The sequence below is a fragment of the Clavelina lepadiformis genome, chromosome 9, assembly GCF_947623445.1.
Source record: "Clavelina lepadiformis chromosome 9, kaClaLepa1.1, whole genome shotgun sequence".
In the NCBI taxonomy this organism is placed as follows: Eukaryota; Metazoa; Chordata; class Ascidiacea; order Aplousobranchia; family Clavelinidae; genus Clavelina; species Clavelina lepadiformis.
In genome coordinates, this window is record NC_135248.1 from 12,020,013 (window position 1) to 12,034,010 (window position 13,998).

Sequence of the window (13,998 nt, forward strand, 5' to 3'; positions counted from 1 at the left end):
CCTTAAGTTTAATGTTGTTGTCTTTGCCACAGTGTAGTCGCTTGCTGTACGATGCGTCACTAATCGAAGGTACCGTATCACGGGAATGTGATATATGGTTGGGAGAAAAATTGAGCATTTAAGACCTACTAAAACGAATTTTTGGCTTTTGCTGAAGCTGAAAACAACTTTAAAGTTAGAAGCGTCATTATAAGTGAGCACAAGTTTAATTCCACCACCATAATTTCTTTCGTGTTCAATTGCGCCGACACCATCTCGATAACGCGGAAAAACACAATTATGTGTACATAATTAAACAAAATTGAATTCGACAGACATAACCGATCATCTCATTTCTAGCTTTCTGACTCAATATAATGTCTTAAATAATCAGGATAGGTGAAAGTTATGTCGACCATTATATTTCTAAGGTAATGGCTTTTCTACAGGTACAATGTAAATCAAAAATCTAATCAGTTCAATCAATCAACTAAACATTTTTTTAAATAGGTCAAAACATGAGCTATACCGGCAAGAGATAAACTGCGGCATAAAAACTCCCGTTCTAAACATAGTTTACCGTTTGTGGCAGGACCGCTATGGTGGATTTCACCTAAAATCGTATATATAAGCATCAATGTGCACCAGATCATTCGTTAGTTTTCCTACGAAATATCGAAGAAGATTAAAGATGAAGTTAACTCTTCTTTCTGTGATACTTTGTCTGCTTTTCACCGCGTCCACGATTTCTGGACAAAATCCTGGACTTCAAGTGAGACTGACGTCAAACGGGATCAACTTTGGTGAGTTTGTTTTTGAAGTTTCTAGTGAAGACAAGGAACATTTTATGACAAATTTGCGTATTTACTTAACACGCTCGAAAATAAAGACATGGATAAAGGATTTATTGTGGTTCCTGAAAAATGATATTTATAGTGTTATGGTTGTTAAACTTTGAAATACGCGTAAATGTCAAATTTAATACTTATCAGTTCATGGTTTGTAAACATAAAATATGGTCGTTTTAGTTTCAAAAATATTATTCTACATATTACTATAAAATGAGCATTTGACAATATCAAAAAGTTTCATAAAGGTTTTCGTTTTGTTGCTCTTTATTGAAATATTTATTTATATTTTAGCGAAAGACATTGCCCTTGGATTTTTGCGTGACGTCATAAACAAACTTAAATTGCCAGATTTCAGCGGAAAGAATTTCGCAATTAGCAAGTAAGTGATGTAATATCCACCCCAATAGTTATTCTGTTGCTAACTACGTCTTTATAGTTACATATAAATTAGACGTTTCTCGGGAAAGTATACAAGTGCCAAACTATAGCAAAAAAGCATAATTTGTAATAATTCTTGTTTGGCAGTGTCAGAGTCAGATCCTTTACTTTTGGTTCAAGCACAGTCACAGCAAAGTCTCCGAACGTTTTTAAAGTTGCAGTGAAAGGCGCCAGTGCATATGCCACCGCGAATTGGAGGGCTTGGACAAAGGTTTGGTTGTAAGTGCAACCTATATTTTTAAAATAGGTCTTTCACGTAAATGAAGAAAATAATACGGGATTGACACTCTCTAAAATGCGATGTGACCTCAAAATAATACCTAAAGCGATTGTTACGGGCTTCTGTTGTGATAAAAGCTTTTACAAAAAACACAGTATACCAAACTTAACTCAAAATTGGCTGAAATGCAGGAATTCTACATTAACCTGAGCACCGTATTGCTACGAATTATTTTCAGCAATCTCTCATCGACGTTTTCTTTTTAAAATACAAAAAAATAATTTACTTGTTAAAACTTACAAATTTAGCTTGAATTTAAAAGGTCATTTTGCGAACTTTGCTTATTTCTGTTTATTTCAGCATCAACTTCCGCGCATCAGGAACCGGCAAAGTTTCTGCCAAAGTCGATCTTGAACAAACGATCGGTCTTGGAAGAAGTTCTGATAAGCCAGCGGTAAAAGATTATAAAGTCTTTGTTTAACTTCGAAAGTATAAATATTTTAATATTGTGTTGCTTTTATTTTAAATCGGGTTAAATATTTGAAGAAAAATTCTGGAAAACAAGCCTTTAGCAAATTGTTGTTTTAGCGGTAACTGCACTTAGCTGTAACGATCGCAGTACAACGCGTGGTTCTTTAAATTTTATGAACTTTAAAACCCGTTTACAAAAGTTATATGTGGCAGACACAGAATATGAAGGTAATCTTCGACTTATATGTTAAAAAGGTCATAATGGGCTGTTGTTGAACTTTTTAAACCACACCTTAACACTTTAACATTAACCTTAACCTTAACCTTAACACTTTACCTAAAACAAAATACACCAGGAGCAAAAAAATTGTTTTATGCCTACACAGACACATTCTAACGTCTTTTAATTAAAAGAAAGAATTACCAGTGTAACTAAAATAACAGAGAAATCATTGCTTCACAGTTATCAGCAGGAGAATGCAAGTCCCCCATCACAAGCTTTGATATTGATCTTGAAGGAAGTAACTTCTTTGAAGATTGGCTTTACAATCTGGTCCTAAGTTTCTTTGAAGGAAAAATTCGTCGCGAGCTTCAAAGCAAAGTAGAAAGAATAAGATTTATAAAAAGTATTTCTATGTGTTTCATCCCAACGCGTTATTTAACATTTTTCTGTTTTTATATCAGATTTGTCCAGAAATAGCGAAGGCGCTTGCAGAACAAAGCAAAAAGTTATCAAGTGAATTTCAACGTAAGTTTGATATAAACGATAAAAACTAATATTGGTGTTTCTTTTTATATCTTTTAATATTTGACAACCATTCAATGCGATTTCAGCTGACTTTCCACTTGTATTTGGCACCAACGTTAATCTTGGTCTTGTCTCCAACCCAGCGGTGACAAGCAACAGCATCACACTTGCCCTCAGAGGTCGCTGTTATCCTAAATCTATGCCTTCATTGAGGTTCGCTGACTTTATCATTTAATTCAATTTGCCGGGTTGAAATTTTTATAAAATAAACCTTTTCTGATTCAGTTTTCCGTTTAATCCTCCAACGGTTCCTGCTATCACTACAACGTCACAAATGGCAAGAATTTCGATCAGTCCTTACGTCATGAACACTTTGCTTTACTCGATGTGGAAGAGCAATGTATTGAAGAAACGTTTCACACAGCAACAGGTTTGCACCTTTCTTTTGATTAAGATTTACTAAAGCATACAAAGTTTCTCTAATACTCAATCTCTACTCGTTTCTCTCTACGATACTGCTAGTACAGTAACACTGATCTAAACTTATTATTTGTCTATATAGAAAAGGTGAACTGTCTCTATTTCTAACTATTTTTGTGGTTAATTTAACCGCTTTTTTATGAAATTTTTACAGTTAACTGCGGCTGTGGGATCTCCAATAACTGCAAACACTTTGGTTCCATTCTTTCCGACCCTAGCTCCATACGGCACTCAGTAAGTTATGTATATTTTGAATAAAAGCAAACTTTTGAAACGTACATCTGGCAATGGAATAAATCAAACAAAAGAGTAACTTAAACTTTTTTTATTTAGACCTTTGCAAGCTGAAGTTCGAGCAAGTCAAGCACCAAGAGCACAGTTTACAACAACTGGAATTCGAATATCCGGAAAATTTGATATAATTGCTGGACCTTCAAGCGCACCACAGGCTGCAACCATCAGTACTGTGAGTATGAATGGCATCTTGGCCTATGTCAGTCGTTCGTTGACTGAGTTAAATAACAAATAATTTAAGATATGCTTTTTGTAGAACGTTGACTTCACGGCTCAACCCCGTCTCACCAATGGCGTCATTTCTGGTTCCATATCAAACGTAGTTGTCGTCATCACCAACGCTGGTGTTCTTCCGGATCAAGTTCTCAACCAAATCAACCAGTTAATCGAAGCTTTCTTGTCAACACAAATAGTTCCAGCAATCAACGGTAAAGACTTACTTAAGCCATTATTGCTGCCGGTTTTGCTAATTAAGCTGCTTGCTGGCTAGCAAGTTATACTCTATGAAAATATGTTTGGAAAACTTACTGTTGACACTATGTTATATCAGATGTTACCGGAGCTGGATTCAAACTTCCCACCTTCTACGGTTACTCTTTCTATGGAGCCACCATCACCACTAAAACGGTACGAAAATTTCTAATGTACGAATTAGCATTTAATGAAAATTATTTCGAAAATTCAACAAGTTTGTACAACAAGACAAAAATCAGTGATGTCTCAATGTACAACTTAAATGTGACAGAATGCCTTGGAAATTGGATCAAACTTTCGAAAAACTCCCCCACCTCCTCCTCCCACAATTAAATACCCGCCCAAACCTTGTATTCGAAGAAGACCAATTAGCAATGATGACGAACTTCAGGAAGGATTTTACGAAATCAGACATAATGACAGAGAGGAATTGCTTTGCCCGTATTAACTGGCAGTTAAAACCAGTGATGTTCAAAACCGTAGACCGAAATTACTTTTGCCGTACAAAACCGTTACCGTTTTTACCAAAATTGTTACCGAAAATATTTACTGGTATTTAAATACTTACTTGTACTGTTTACGGAAATTACTTTTGCCGCACTGTTTTGAGCATCTACAATGAGTATTTGGGATATTCGGGGATGTATTTAGTATTTGCCATGACATCTATGAACAAATTCAATCCTGGCTTCTTTCTTGCATAATGGGTGTGATGGCAGTAACATCTAAGTAATGAATAGCTTTGCGTATTTGATAGTGTATTGTAGTATAAGCCACACGTGTATTTCACTTATGCATTTAAGAATACAAAAAATGGATTTCAGCACTTTATATGAAAGCAACTTTGTGAAAAATGTTTGTTAGTTTATATATTTCGTTTTCATTTTGAGTTTAAGTCAATAAACTTCTATGTCATTGTGTTTTGGAATTTTGTTAAAATTATAATATTTGACGTTAAAAATCGATAATTACGTAACAGTTACCATGCTATATATGTTACCCTACCAATTTCACACTACACAATTTGCTATTGATAACACCGGATAAGTTACCAAATGGATAATAAAAATATTGCACAAATTGCCTCGTGCGTCGCAGTCACGTGACGTTTCGCGCCAGCGTAGGCGTGAAAGTGTTTAGCGCTTTGTGGCAACTGCGTTTGAACAGTTTCAATTCCTTATGAAGTGATTAATCAATTAATTATTAAACACACGTAATAACATGGCAAATAGACAATAATTCAGCATTGCGATATTGTTTTATAAAACATGGACTGGCATATCGTTTGAGGTAAGCTTGTTTTAACGTTATACACGCTAGCTTGAAATATGAGTCGTATAACATATTCATATAGTCCTATAACTATAACACATGTGCTGCCTTTTTATGGGAAATTCTTTATGTAAAGAGTTATAGACGCATTTTCCAGAAATTTACTAGAACACGTCAAGCCCAACTATATATCATATTTCAGAAGCTTTCCTCATTTGTAAACTTGTGCATACTATTTATTGTTCGACTGGTTTAAAATGAGATACAATTACTTGGTTTCGTGGTTTGCAGTCATGCTTACTTTTGTCATTGTGTAAACTGGAAGCTTCGCAATTATTAGCTTAATTAAGTAGATTAATGTTTTGATAAGTTTAAAAAATTCGTAAAAAGTTTTGTTATAAATTTATGACGAGATTTAAAAATAAAAAAACTATAAATTACGAGACGGTGGAAATTTTTTTACAAAAAAGTTTATAGCCTGAAATAATTTGTTTTCACCGCTAGTTATTGGAAATTTCAGAATGATTAAACCGAAAAACTGACCTTTTGCCGGCTTAAGCTTAAAGAGTGATTTGTAACTAGGCTCGTAAATTTTCCGAAGTTGTTTTTCGCTTCTCCAAAGTTGCAATACGGATAGAAGAATTTCGGTTGCTGCCCCAAAATTGCTCACTGACAATATTGGGTTAACAACAATTGTGATGTCATCAAGAAGTCCAAGTATTTCCATTGTTGTAAGCTATCACTATTGCACCGATAAAAAAATCCTATACGTTTGAAGTTATTTTAATGAATTTTCTGCTAATTTTAAGCAATTTAACTTAAATAATATTAATAACATTTATAGTAACGTAAATTTTAAGCAAATATTCCCAAATTCTTATTAATCTAAATCTAACTTCAATTAAACCCTAAATAGTGAAAATCAAATTTTTGCTAACCCATTCTCCTACAACCCAAAACAGCTCATCGTTAACCACGGGCTACGTGACTATTTCAGCGCATAAGACTGGTCACGTATAGTTCGGCACTAGATGAAAAATATCGTACACGTTTCTCGCTTTGATAAACACCGGCAGCAGAAAAACAAGCCCAGTACGATATTTGGTCAAGCGTAACGAAAACAAAACGTAGATTTCGTAACCACGGGCCGCATAGTTACTTCTAAGCCTTAACTAAGCAATCGGTTTGGTCAACAGGTATTTACCATCTATCGAAAGGAAAATGTTTGTGAAGGAAAACAACGAAAACTCGCACGTTATGGCGGCACGTCGCAACTGCGGAAAGAAATTCCCTTTTAAAATTATCTTGCTGTGAAAAACAATGAATCACTTAAAATCGTGTCTATATAAGCAGCGCTATACTTCAACTCAGACAACAGTTTTCCTCCAAATATTGAAGAAGATTAAAGATGAAGTTGGTTCTTCTTTCAGTGATACTTTGTCTGCTTTTCACCGCGTCCACGATTTCTGGTCAAAATCCTGGACTTCAACTGAGACTGACGTCAAACGGAATCAATTTTGGTGAGTTTTAGTTCTTTCAGTTTGCTAAAGAATGATGTTTATTTTATGAATAATCTGAGTATTAAGTTAACGTTGTCACCAACAACGTAGTTGATGCCTACATGATATAGCAGCCTGCTGGATAATACTTAGTTTTTATATAGGTTTAAAAGCTTTAATACGTAAATATTGCATAATTATGGTTTTTCAGTGGCTGCATGGTTATTTGAAATATTAGATGCCCCACTCAATTATTGAATAGTTTTATGATCACTATAACACTTTAAGATTTATTTGTTTTTTTGTTGTTTTTTTATCTCAGTCGTCCATCATCATAAAGTTATTCTTCTTATTATAAAAAGTTTATATTTTAGCCAAAGACATTGCTCTTGAATTTTTGCACGACGTCATAAACAAACTGAAATTGCCTGATTTCAGCGAAGATAATTTCGCAGTTAGCAAGTAAGTCATGCACGGTGAAATATAGGCTAATACAAATCAATGTATTTTTTGGTCTGCGCAAAACAAGAATTAGGCTATACGCTATATATAGTATACTGTAATTACGCTTCTATTTAACATAAAGTCCTTACGTTTTTTCCTGGAAAGTGTTTCCAGATGAATTGAGAAAGTTTGTAATCTGTTGTGTAATTTTTCTTTGTTGGCAGTCTGAGAATTACTTCCTTTAATCTTGGTTCAACCACAGTCACTACGAAATCTCCAAATATTTTCAAAGTTACTGTGAAAGATGCGGGTGCATTCGCTACCGGAGATTGGAGAGCGTGGAAGAAGATTTGGTTGTAAGTGTATTAAAGTACTGCCCACATTGAAGATATAGGTCTTTTATGTGTGCGCAAAAATGTATGTAACAGACTTCTTTCAAATGTAAAATAACTTTAAAATTACAGCTATAGCAGAATTGCTATCGATTTTTCTGACAATAATGTCATACAGTCATGATGTATACTTAATAGGTTGCTTTAAATAACTTGTATTACAAAATGGTACTCAAAATAGCTATTAAAGCGTATGGGTTATTTCATCTCGACAACCGACCAAGACCACACGAAGCAGAGCACAGCAGCAATGTGTGAACCATGTATCATGCATCTACCATCAGTGTGTTATCTCGGGTCGAAGTTACAGCGCACAAACGTAATGAAGGCAAGTCGATCAAAAACAGCGCTTTTGGGGATACGACCGGTCATATGAAACACACAGGCAATCAAAACGTATTTGAAAAACATAACACAGTGAATATTGTATTCTCTTTTTATGTTAAACGATAAAGCAACATGTGAAATGCATTATAAGGTTAATGTATGTACCCCGACAAAACATTAACGCGTAGTGCCAAACGGTCAGGGTCCAAGTAGGCACCAATTAAAATCACAATAATGGGACCAATAACAATCATCGAAACCTGTCACTTACACCATAAATAAACGTTTGCGCAAGTACTGGATCTCTATTTTAACAGCGGCCGGTTAGGGACAAGCGACCACTTGGATCGACAAACCGAATGTCGACACTCCATAACATAAAGCTTAACAAAGCTTACTGTATACCAGGTTATTTTCAGCAATCTGTTATTTACGATTTCCTGTTTAAACTAAAATAGATTTAGACACTCACAAAGTTAGCTTAAATTTCTTTGTAGCTTTGTTAATTTTTTGTATACCTGACTATTTTAGTATCAAACTTCGTGCGTCAGGAACCGGCAAAGTCTCTGCCAAAGTTGATCTCGAACAAACTATCGGACTTGGGAGAAATTCTGATAAACCAACGGTAAAAAACGAAAATATTGATTTATGTTTTTGTACGATATTGCAATAGGTGCATATGACTAATAACCACTAAAGAGTGCTATACGCTTGTTGGTTATAAAAGTATCTATGCAAAGTTTCAACTTGTACATAGGAACATTACAGCAAATGTAGCAGGCGCTCGTTCAAGCAAGCATATCTTTAAAGTCAAAATAAACTACACTTTTGAACACTTTAATCAAAACAAAACAATAGTAAGAGTGAAGAACGTGTATGCTTGCACATATGCCGTACTTTTTGTACCGTAATAATTTACCTTTTAGTAATAAAAAAGATTAATTAGAGCCAAAATAATACACGTACAGTGATATCGTTTGATCTTTAACAGCTGTCGGTTGGGAAGTGTACGTCACATATCACAAGCTTTGATATCGAACTTGAAGGAAGTAACTTCTTTCAAGATTGGATTTACAATCTCATCTTAAGTTTCTTTAAAGGAAAAATTCGCCGTAATCTGCAAGAACAAGTAAAACTAAAAATATTAAGCTTTTATAAGGGAAAAAGCGACCGTAAATGTCTATAATCCGTTATTGTTTAATTAAACATTTTACTTTTGTGTATCAGATTTGTACAGAAATACAAAAGACGCTTGGAGAACAATTCAAAAAGCTATCAAATGATTTTAAAAGTAAGTTTGATGTACGTGTAGGACTACTCTATGAACTATAAAACAAACTATAAAACAACTATTTTGTCGTACTTTAGCTGACTTTCCGCTAGTATTCGGAACCAAAGTTAATCTTGGTCTCGTCTCCAACCCAGCGGTGACAAGCAACAGCATCACACTCGCCCTCAGAGGTCGCTGTTTTCCTAAATCTATGCCTTCGTTAAGGTTTGTTTGATTTTTGTTTAATTTCCATAAAGTCTAAAAGTTTTCCAAAATCAGTCTTTTGTGCTTCAGTTTTCCTTTTAATCCACCAACGGTTCCTGCTATCACTACAACGTCACAGATGGTTCGAATATCGATCAGTCCTTACGTCATGAATACTTTGCTTTACTCGATGTGGAAGAGCAATGTATTGAAGAAAGGTTTCTCACAGCAACAGGTTTGACTGGGCTTGGTTAAACTTAAACGTCACACTAAACAATTTAATGTATAAATAAATTTCATAACCCTCAGATTTTAGACCAATTTCAGATATGCTTATTTCATCATTCGTCTCAACCATTTCAACAAAATTTTTTTTAGATATCTGCTACCTTGAAATCCCCTTTAACTGCAAATACCTTAGCACCATTCTTTCCCACGCTTTCTTCGTATGACAATCAGTATGTGATTATTCTACTGTAGTATAACCTTTAATCTTTTATGTTTAAAATCTTTAGGATACAAAAATAATTGACATGAAGTATTAAGGCATAGACCAACGTCTATTTAGACCTCTGCAAGCTGAGATTCGAGCAAGTCAAGCACCAAGAGCTCAGTTTACAACAACTGGAATTCAAATATCCGGCAAATTTGATATAATTGCTGGACCTTCAAGCGCACCACAGGCTGCAACCATCAGTACTGTGAGTATAATTGCTCAATGGTTCGACCTAGTGCTTACTGGCTTTAATAAAAATTACAAATGTTTTAGAAAGTTGACTTCATGGCTCAACCCCGTCTTACTAATGGCGTCATTTCCGGTTCGATATCAAACGTAGTTGTCGTCATCACCAACGCTGGTGTACTTCCGGATCAAGTTCTCAATCAAATCAACCAGTTAATCGAAGCTTTCTTGTCAACACAAATAGTTCCAGCAGTCAACGGTAACGAAATGGTTTAACTATGTCAGAAGCAATTAGTGTTTGATCTTGGTTTTTTACTGTACCTGCTGTAACAAACCCATCACGCAAGTCTGCTCATTTCATGAAGTTACTTTTTATGGAATTGATGATAGTACTTACATTGACATTCATTTCATGACAGAAGTGACCGGAGCCGGATTCGAACTTCCCAGTTTCTATGGTTACTCTTTCTATGGAGCCACTATCACTACCAAAACAGTGAGAAAATTAAAACATATTTGGCCTTATGGCTTAATCAAAATATAAACACTAAGAATGTATATTTCCGCAGTTATAGAATATTTACGGGAATAACGTACCCATGTGCAAAGCAGCTTACAGCTACAAATACCTTTAAAGACTTTGCTTTATATGTCGCTACCTTCTTAGAATGCCTTGGAAATTGGATCAAACTTTAGAAAAACTCCACCAACCACAACCAGTCGGCCTTTCACCACCAGATGGCCCCGTCGGCCCAATCCTTGTCGTGACGTAGATAGACCTTTTTCACGGGATAGGTTTGAAGAGGACAGACGTTTCAGACCTGACGAAATCGACAGACCCTTTATGGATTGTCCTTGAAGCAATTACAAGTTTTTGTTTAATGTATATTGCCAGTTATGAGAAAAAAATGAAAGAAACAGGTTCAGATGGGAAAATCTTTATTTTTGATTTAGACACAGGTTGAGTTCTCTGTCTGTGCAATTATGCTTTATAAAATGTGCATATACAGTATTTTTCAATTTACTTTTGCTGTATTTCGGCATAAACAGTATATTTGAAACGTTATCGCTTCTTTTAAACGTTAAGTGTTGATTACCTTTACCTTTACTGATTACCCTTCAGACATCATAACAAGCGTTAAAATGTATCTGTGTCAAAATCTAATTATAAAAACTGTATTTATACAATGATTGCAAAAAGAACTTTTTTCACGTTTAAACATTTTTCTCTTGCTGTTGTGTGCTAGTTCTTTGCTTCTCGCTTTTGTATAAATCTTATAAAGCAAAATGGTTAAACTTATAGATTAATAGAGTGTTACGTGCATTTTACAATCATTGCAGTTTTTATACTTTGTACTACAACACTCAAGTGACATTGACATATGAAATGATCATTACAGCTTATACGTATATTGAAATGTTGTGCATAATTTAAAAAAAGAAGTCAAAAGTCAAAGTATTACAAAAATGATTGTAATGAATGAACTTTAGAAAGCAATGAAATAAAAATGAACTAAACTACTAAAAAATGAACAAACTAAAAATGAGTGATGTTCTTCTTTTAAGTTAATTTCAGCCAGCAAAGGTTGCATATGATGGTATGAATACTAAGAGAATTGTTGCTTATATGTAGCCAGTTGTATTAGCTTTCCATACATGTTCAGTTGTCTTGCACTATATCACAAATCGACAGGAATCCTTAAACCCATATGTCATCGGCATTATGCTTTCATCGAGAAAATATAAACAACTCAAAATATAACGTTTTTTCTTCGTGCAATTGTGTTTGACTATATTTAGGGAATGCTAAACACATCTTTCTTAGTTTGTTCTATATAGTAGGTCTTTACAGTATGCTTTAAACATTATGTAGTTACTCCATCTAGGAAACTTTTGCTTCAACACTCACGCAACAACTGTCTGAAAAACAGTAAAGTTTTTATTTGCTTGACCAGATCACTTCGCTAAGTAATTTCAATTGTGAATTGAATAATCACTTGGATCAAGTCATGCGTGAAGTATCACTGGACTGGCTATGAGGTCAAACTAATGGAGTGTCCGATAAATGAAAAACTTTTTGTTATCATTTGCCCGAGTTTTAAAATAATACTGTACATCCGTGGATATGTTAACGATTTATATTTAATGCTTTATTAAAAGACAAACCTGTTTTAGTTTTATGCGTAAACTTGAACCTTTTTATACCGTGCCAGTACACCGGCAAGGTATAACTTTTACACTCATTGGTTTATCGAAAATGTTTTTAAAAGAATTTTTCAGTACTTTTTCCAAAAATCAAGAAATTTGTTACAGGATGGCATCGGGCCAACTAAATATTCAAGAAACTTTTCTCCTTTGTAGATTTGAACACTTCACCTGTGCTGCATGGTTAAAGATACAACATCGTCAACATGCATAAAATTACTTAGTTATTTAGTTGATGCTGTCTGAACCGTGTTAACCAAATTTTAAAGTAAAATAAGTAACAGGATATAGTTTGGCACCCTTAAAGTTAACTTTATATTTTTCGACACGAGCTTTCGAAGGCATAAGATTGCTTCTTCAGGTGTACCGTGAAAATCATTAGTTTATTTAGTAATTCTGGGATTGTTTCAGCTGTGACTTCACGTCTGTAACTGACATTAGCTTTTTTATTTCGATTTGTAACTTTTACGCTCCTTTGCTTCTCCCACCGGTGACAACCTATACAATGGAACACTTGCTGTTGAAGGTCTCTGTTTTCGTAAACCAAGCTTTCAATGAGATATCTGCTAAGTTGTCACGATAGTTTCTAATACGTGTAATCATCTGTCAATCATAAATTATATAATTGTTTTACTTTTGCTTTACCATCAGTTTTCTCTTAATTTGTTACGTCACCAATGAACCAAATTCCATATAAGTCATGGACAAGTTGCTTTAGTTGATTAGACCGAAGGAAGACAGAATTTTCACAATTCAACGCGTTATGTTTTTACTCAACATATTTGTCCTTCATTGCATTTTGAAATTGTTAAAAGCAAGTTTATCAAAAGTAAGTTACGATATGAAACATGTAGTTAAGAAATATGCATGAAAGTTTTAAATCAAAACTCATAAAGTTGGCAGACAATCAAGATTTTTTTTACTTGCCCAATGAGATCACTTCCCCCATCTACGTCAAACCTACAATGAATGAAAGACTTGCATCAAGTCAAGCGTGACGTGTAACGTGTATAGCAAACTACGACGGCAAATATATGGGAAAACGAGTGATTTTTTGTTTTTCTGAAGATCGTTTAAGTCTTGAGATAAAAGATGTGCGGGTATGGCATTTAAGACAAATTGCACGTCTAGGCCTACTTGAGATGGGCCTATTTACACATTTTTTTCTTTATGGGAAACTCTTTGTAAACAAATGTAGATGGAAATCTAAATAAGGTTTTGCTGCAAAGCATATAGGGCCAACTAACAGTAGGCAGTAGGCTGCAATACTAATGAAGTGTTTCTTATTTGCAACTTGGACATTTCGTTTTTTCTTGTGTTAGTTTAAAACACAACATGCATATAAAATAACGCAGTTTTGTTGAAATCTTTTTGTTCAGTTGATTTTAGTCTATCTGGTAGCTAAAGCATTGCAACTTGATATTTTACGTTAGTGAGAGAGAGAGAAATTTATTTTTGTCTGTGCAGAAACTTCATTCAAAACAATAAACCTAAAAGGAATAGGCGTGGGGCAGCGAAAGACCTCACCTCACATAGCAATTTGTCGTCATAAAAGCAACATTAAATTAATATCAAAAAAAAATAAGTTACACAAAACACGAACACAATTACGTCATGAAATACCGAACAAAAATGCTTTGCTTAAAAGTGAATTCATCTTACAATAATTTTAGGAACTCTACAAACTTAATTAGTATAACATCCATATACAGACTTATAAAGCAAAGTCTGAATTACAACAGAAGTTT

The 13,998-nt window shown here is 34.4% G+C and overlaps 2 protein-coding genes across 2 annotated transcripts; both read left to right on the forward strand.

Annotated features, from left to right (window-relative positions):
* Window positions 1-624: 624 nt before the first annotated feature.
* Window positions 625-4,875, forward strand: LOC143470122 (bactericidal permeability-increasing protein-like). Its single transcript, XM_076968030.1, has 13 exons — window positions 625-782; window positions 1,122-1,209; window positions 1,356-1,487; window positions 1,849-1,942; window positions 2,423-2,560; window positions 2,644-2,707; window positions 2,794-2,920; window positions 2,993-3,137; window positions 3,342-3,421; window positions 3,521-3,653; window positions 3,738-3,909; window positions 4,032-4,108; window positions 4,227-4,875. Exons 1-13 carry the CDS (start codon window positions 671-673, stop codon window positions 4,401-4,403), a joined length of 1,539 nt encoding a protein of 512 aa, XP_076824145.1. The 5' UTR covers window positions 625-670; the 3' UTR covers window positions 4,404-4,875.
* Window positions 4,876-6,573: 1,698 nt separating this feature from the next.
* Window positions 6,574-11,675, forward strand: LOC143470125 (bactericidal permeability-increasing protein-like). Its single transcript, XM_076968032.1, has 13 exons — window positions 6,574-6,747; window positions 7,101-7,188; window positions 7,395-7,526; window positions 8,421-8,514; window positions 8,881-9,018; window positions 9,117-9,180; window positions 9,258-9,384; window positions 9,454-9,598; window positions 9,742-9,821; window positions 9,932-10,064; window positions 10,133-10,304; window positions 10,465-10,541; window positions 10,713-11,675. The coding sequence occupies exons 1-13, from the start codon at window positions 6,636-6,638 to the stop codon at window positions 10,902-10,904; spliced, it is 1,554 nt and encodes a 517-aa protein (XP_076824147.1). The 5' UTR covers window positions 6,574-6,635; the 3' UTR covers window positions 10,905-11,675.
* The last annotated feature ends 2,323 nt before the right edge of the window (window positions 11,676-13,998 follow it).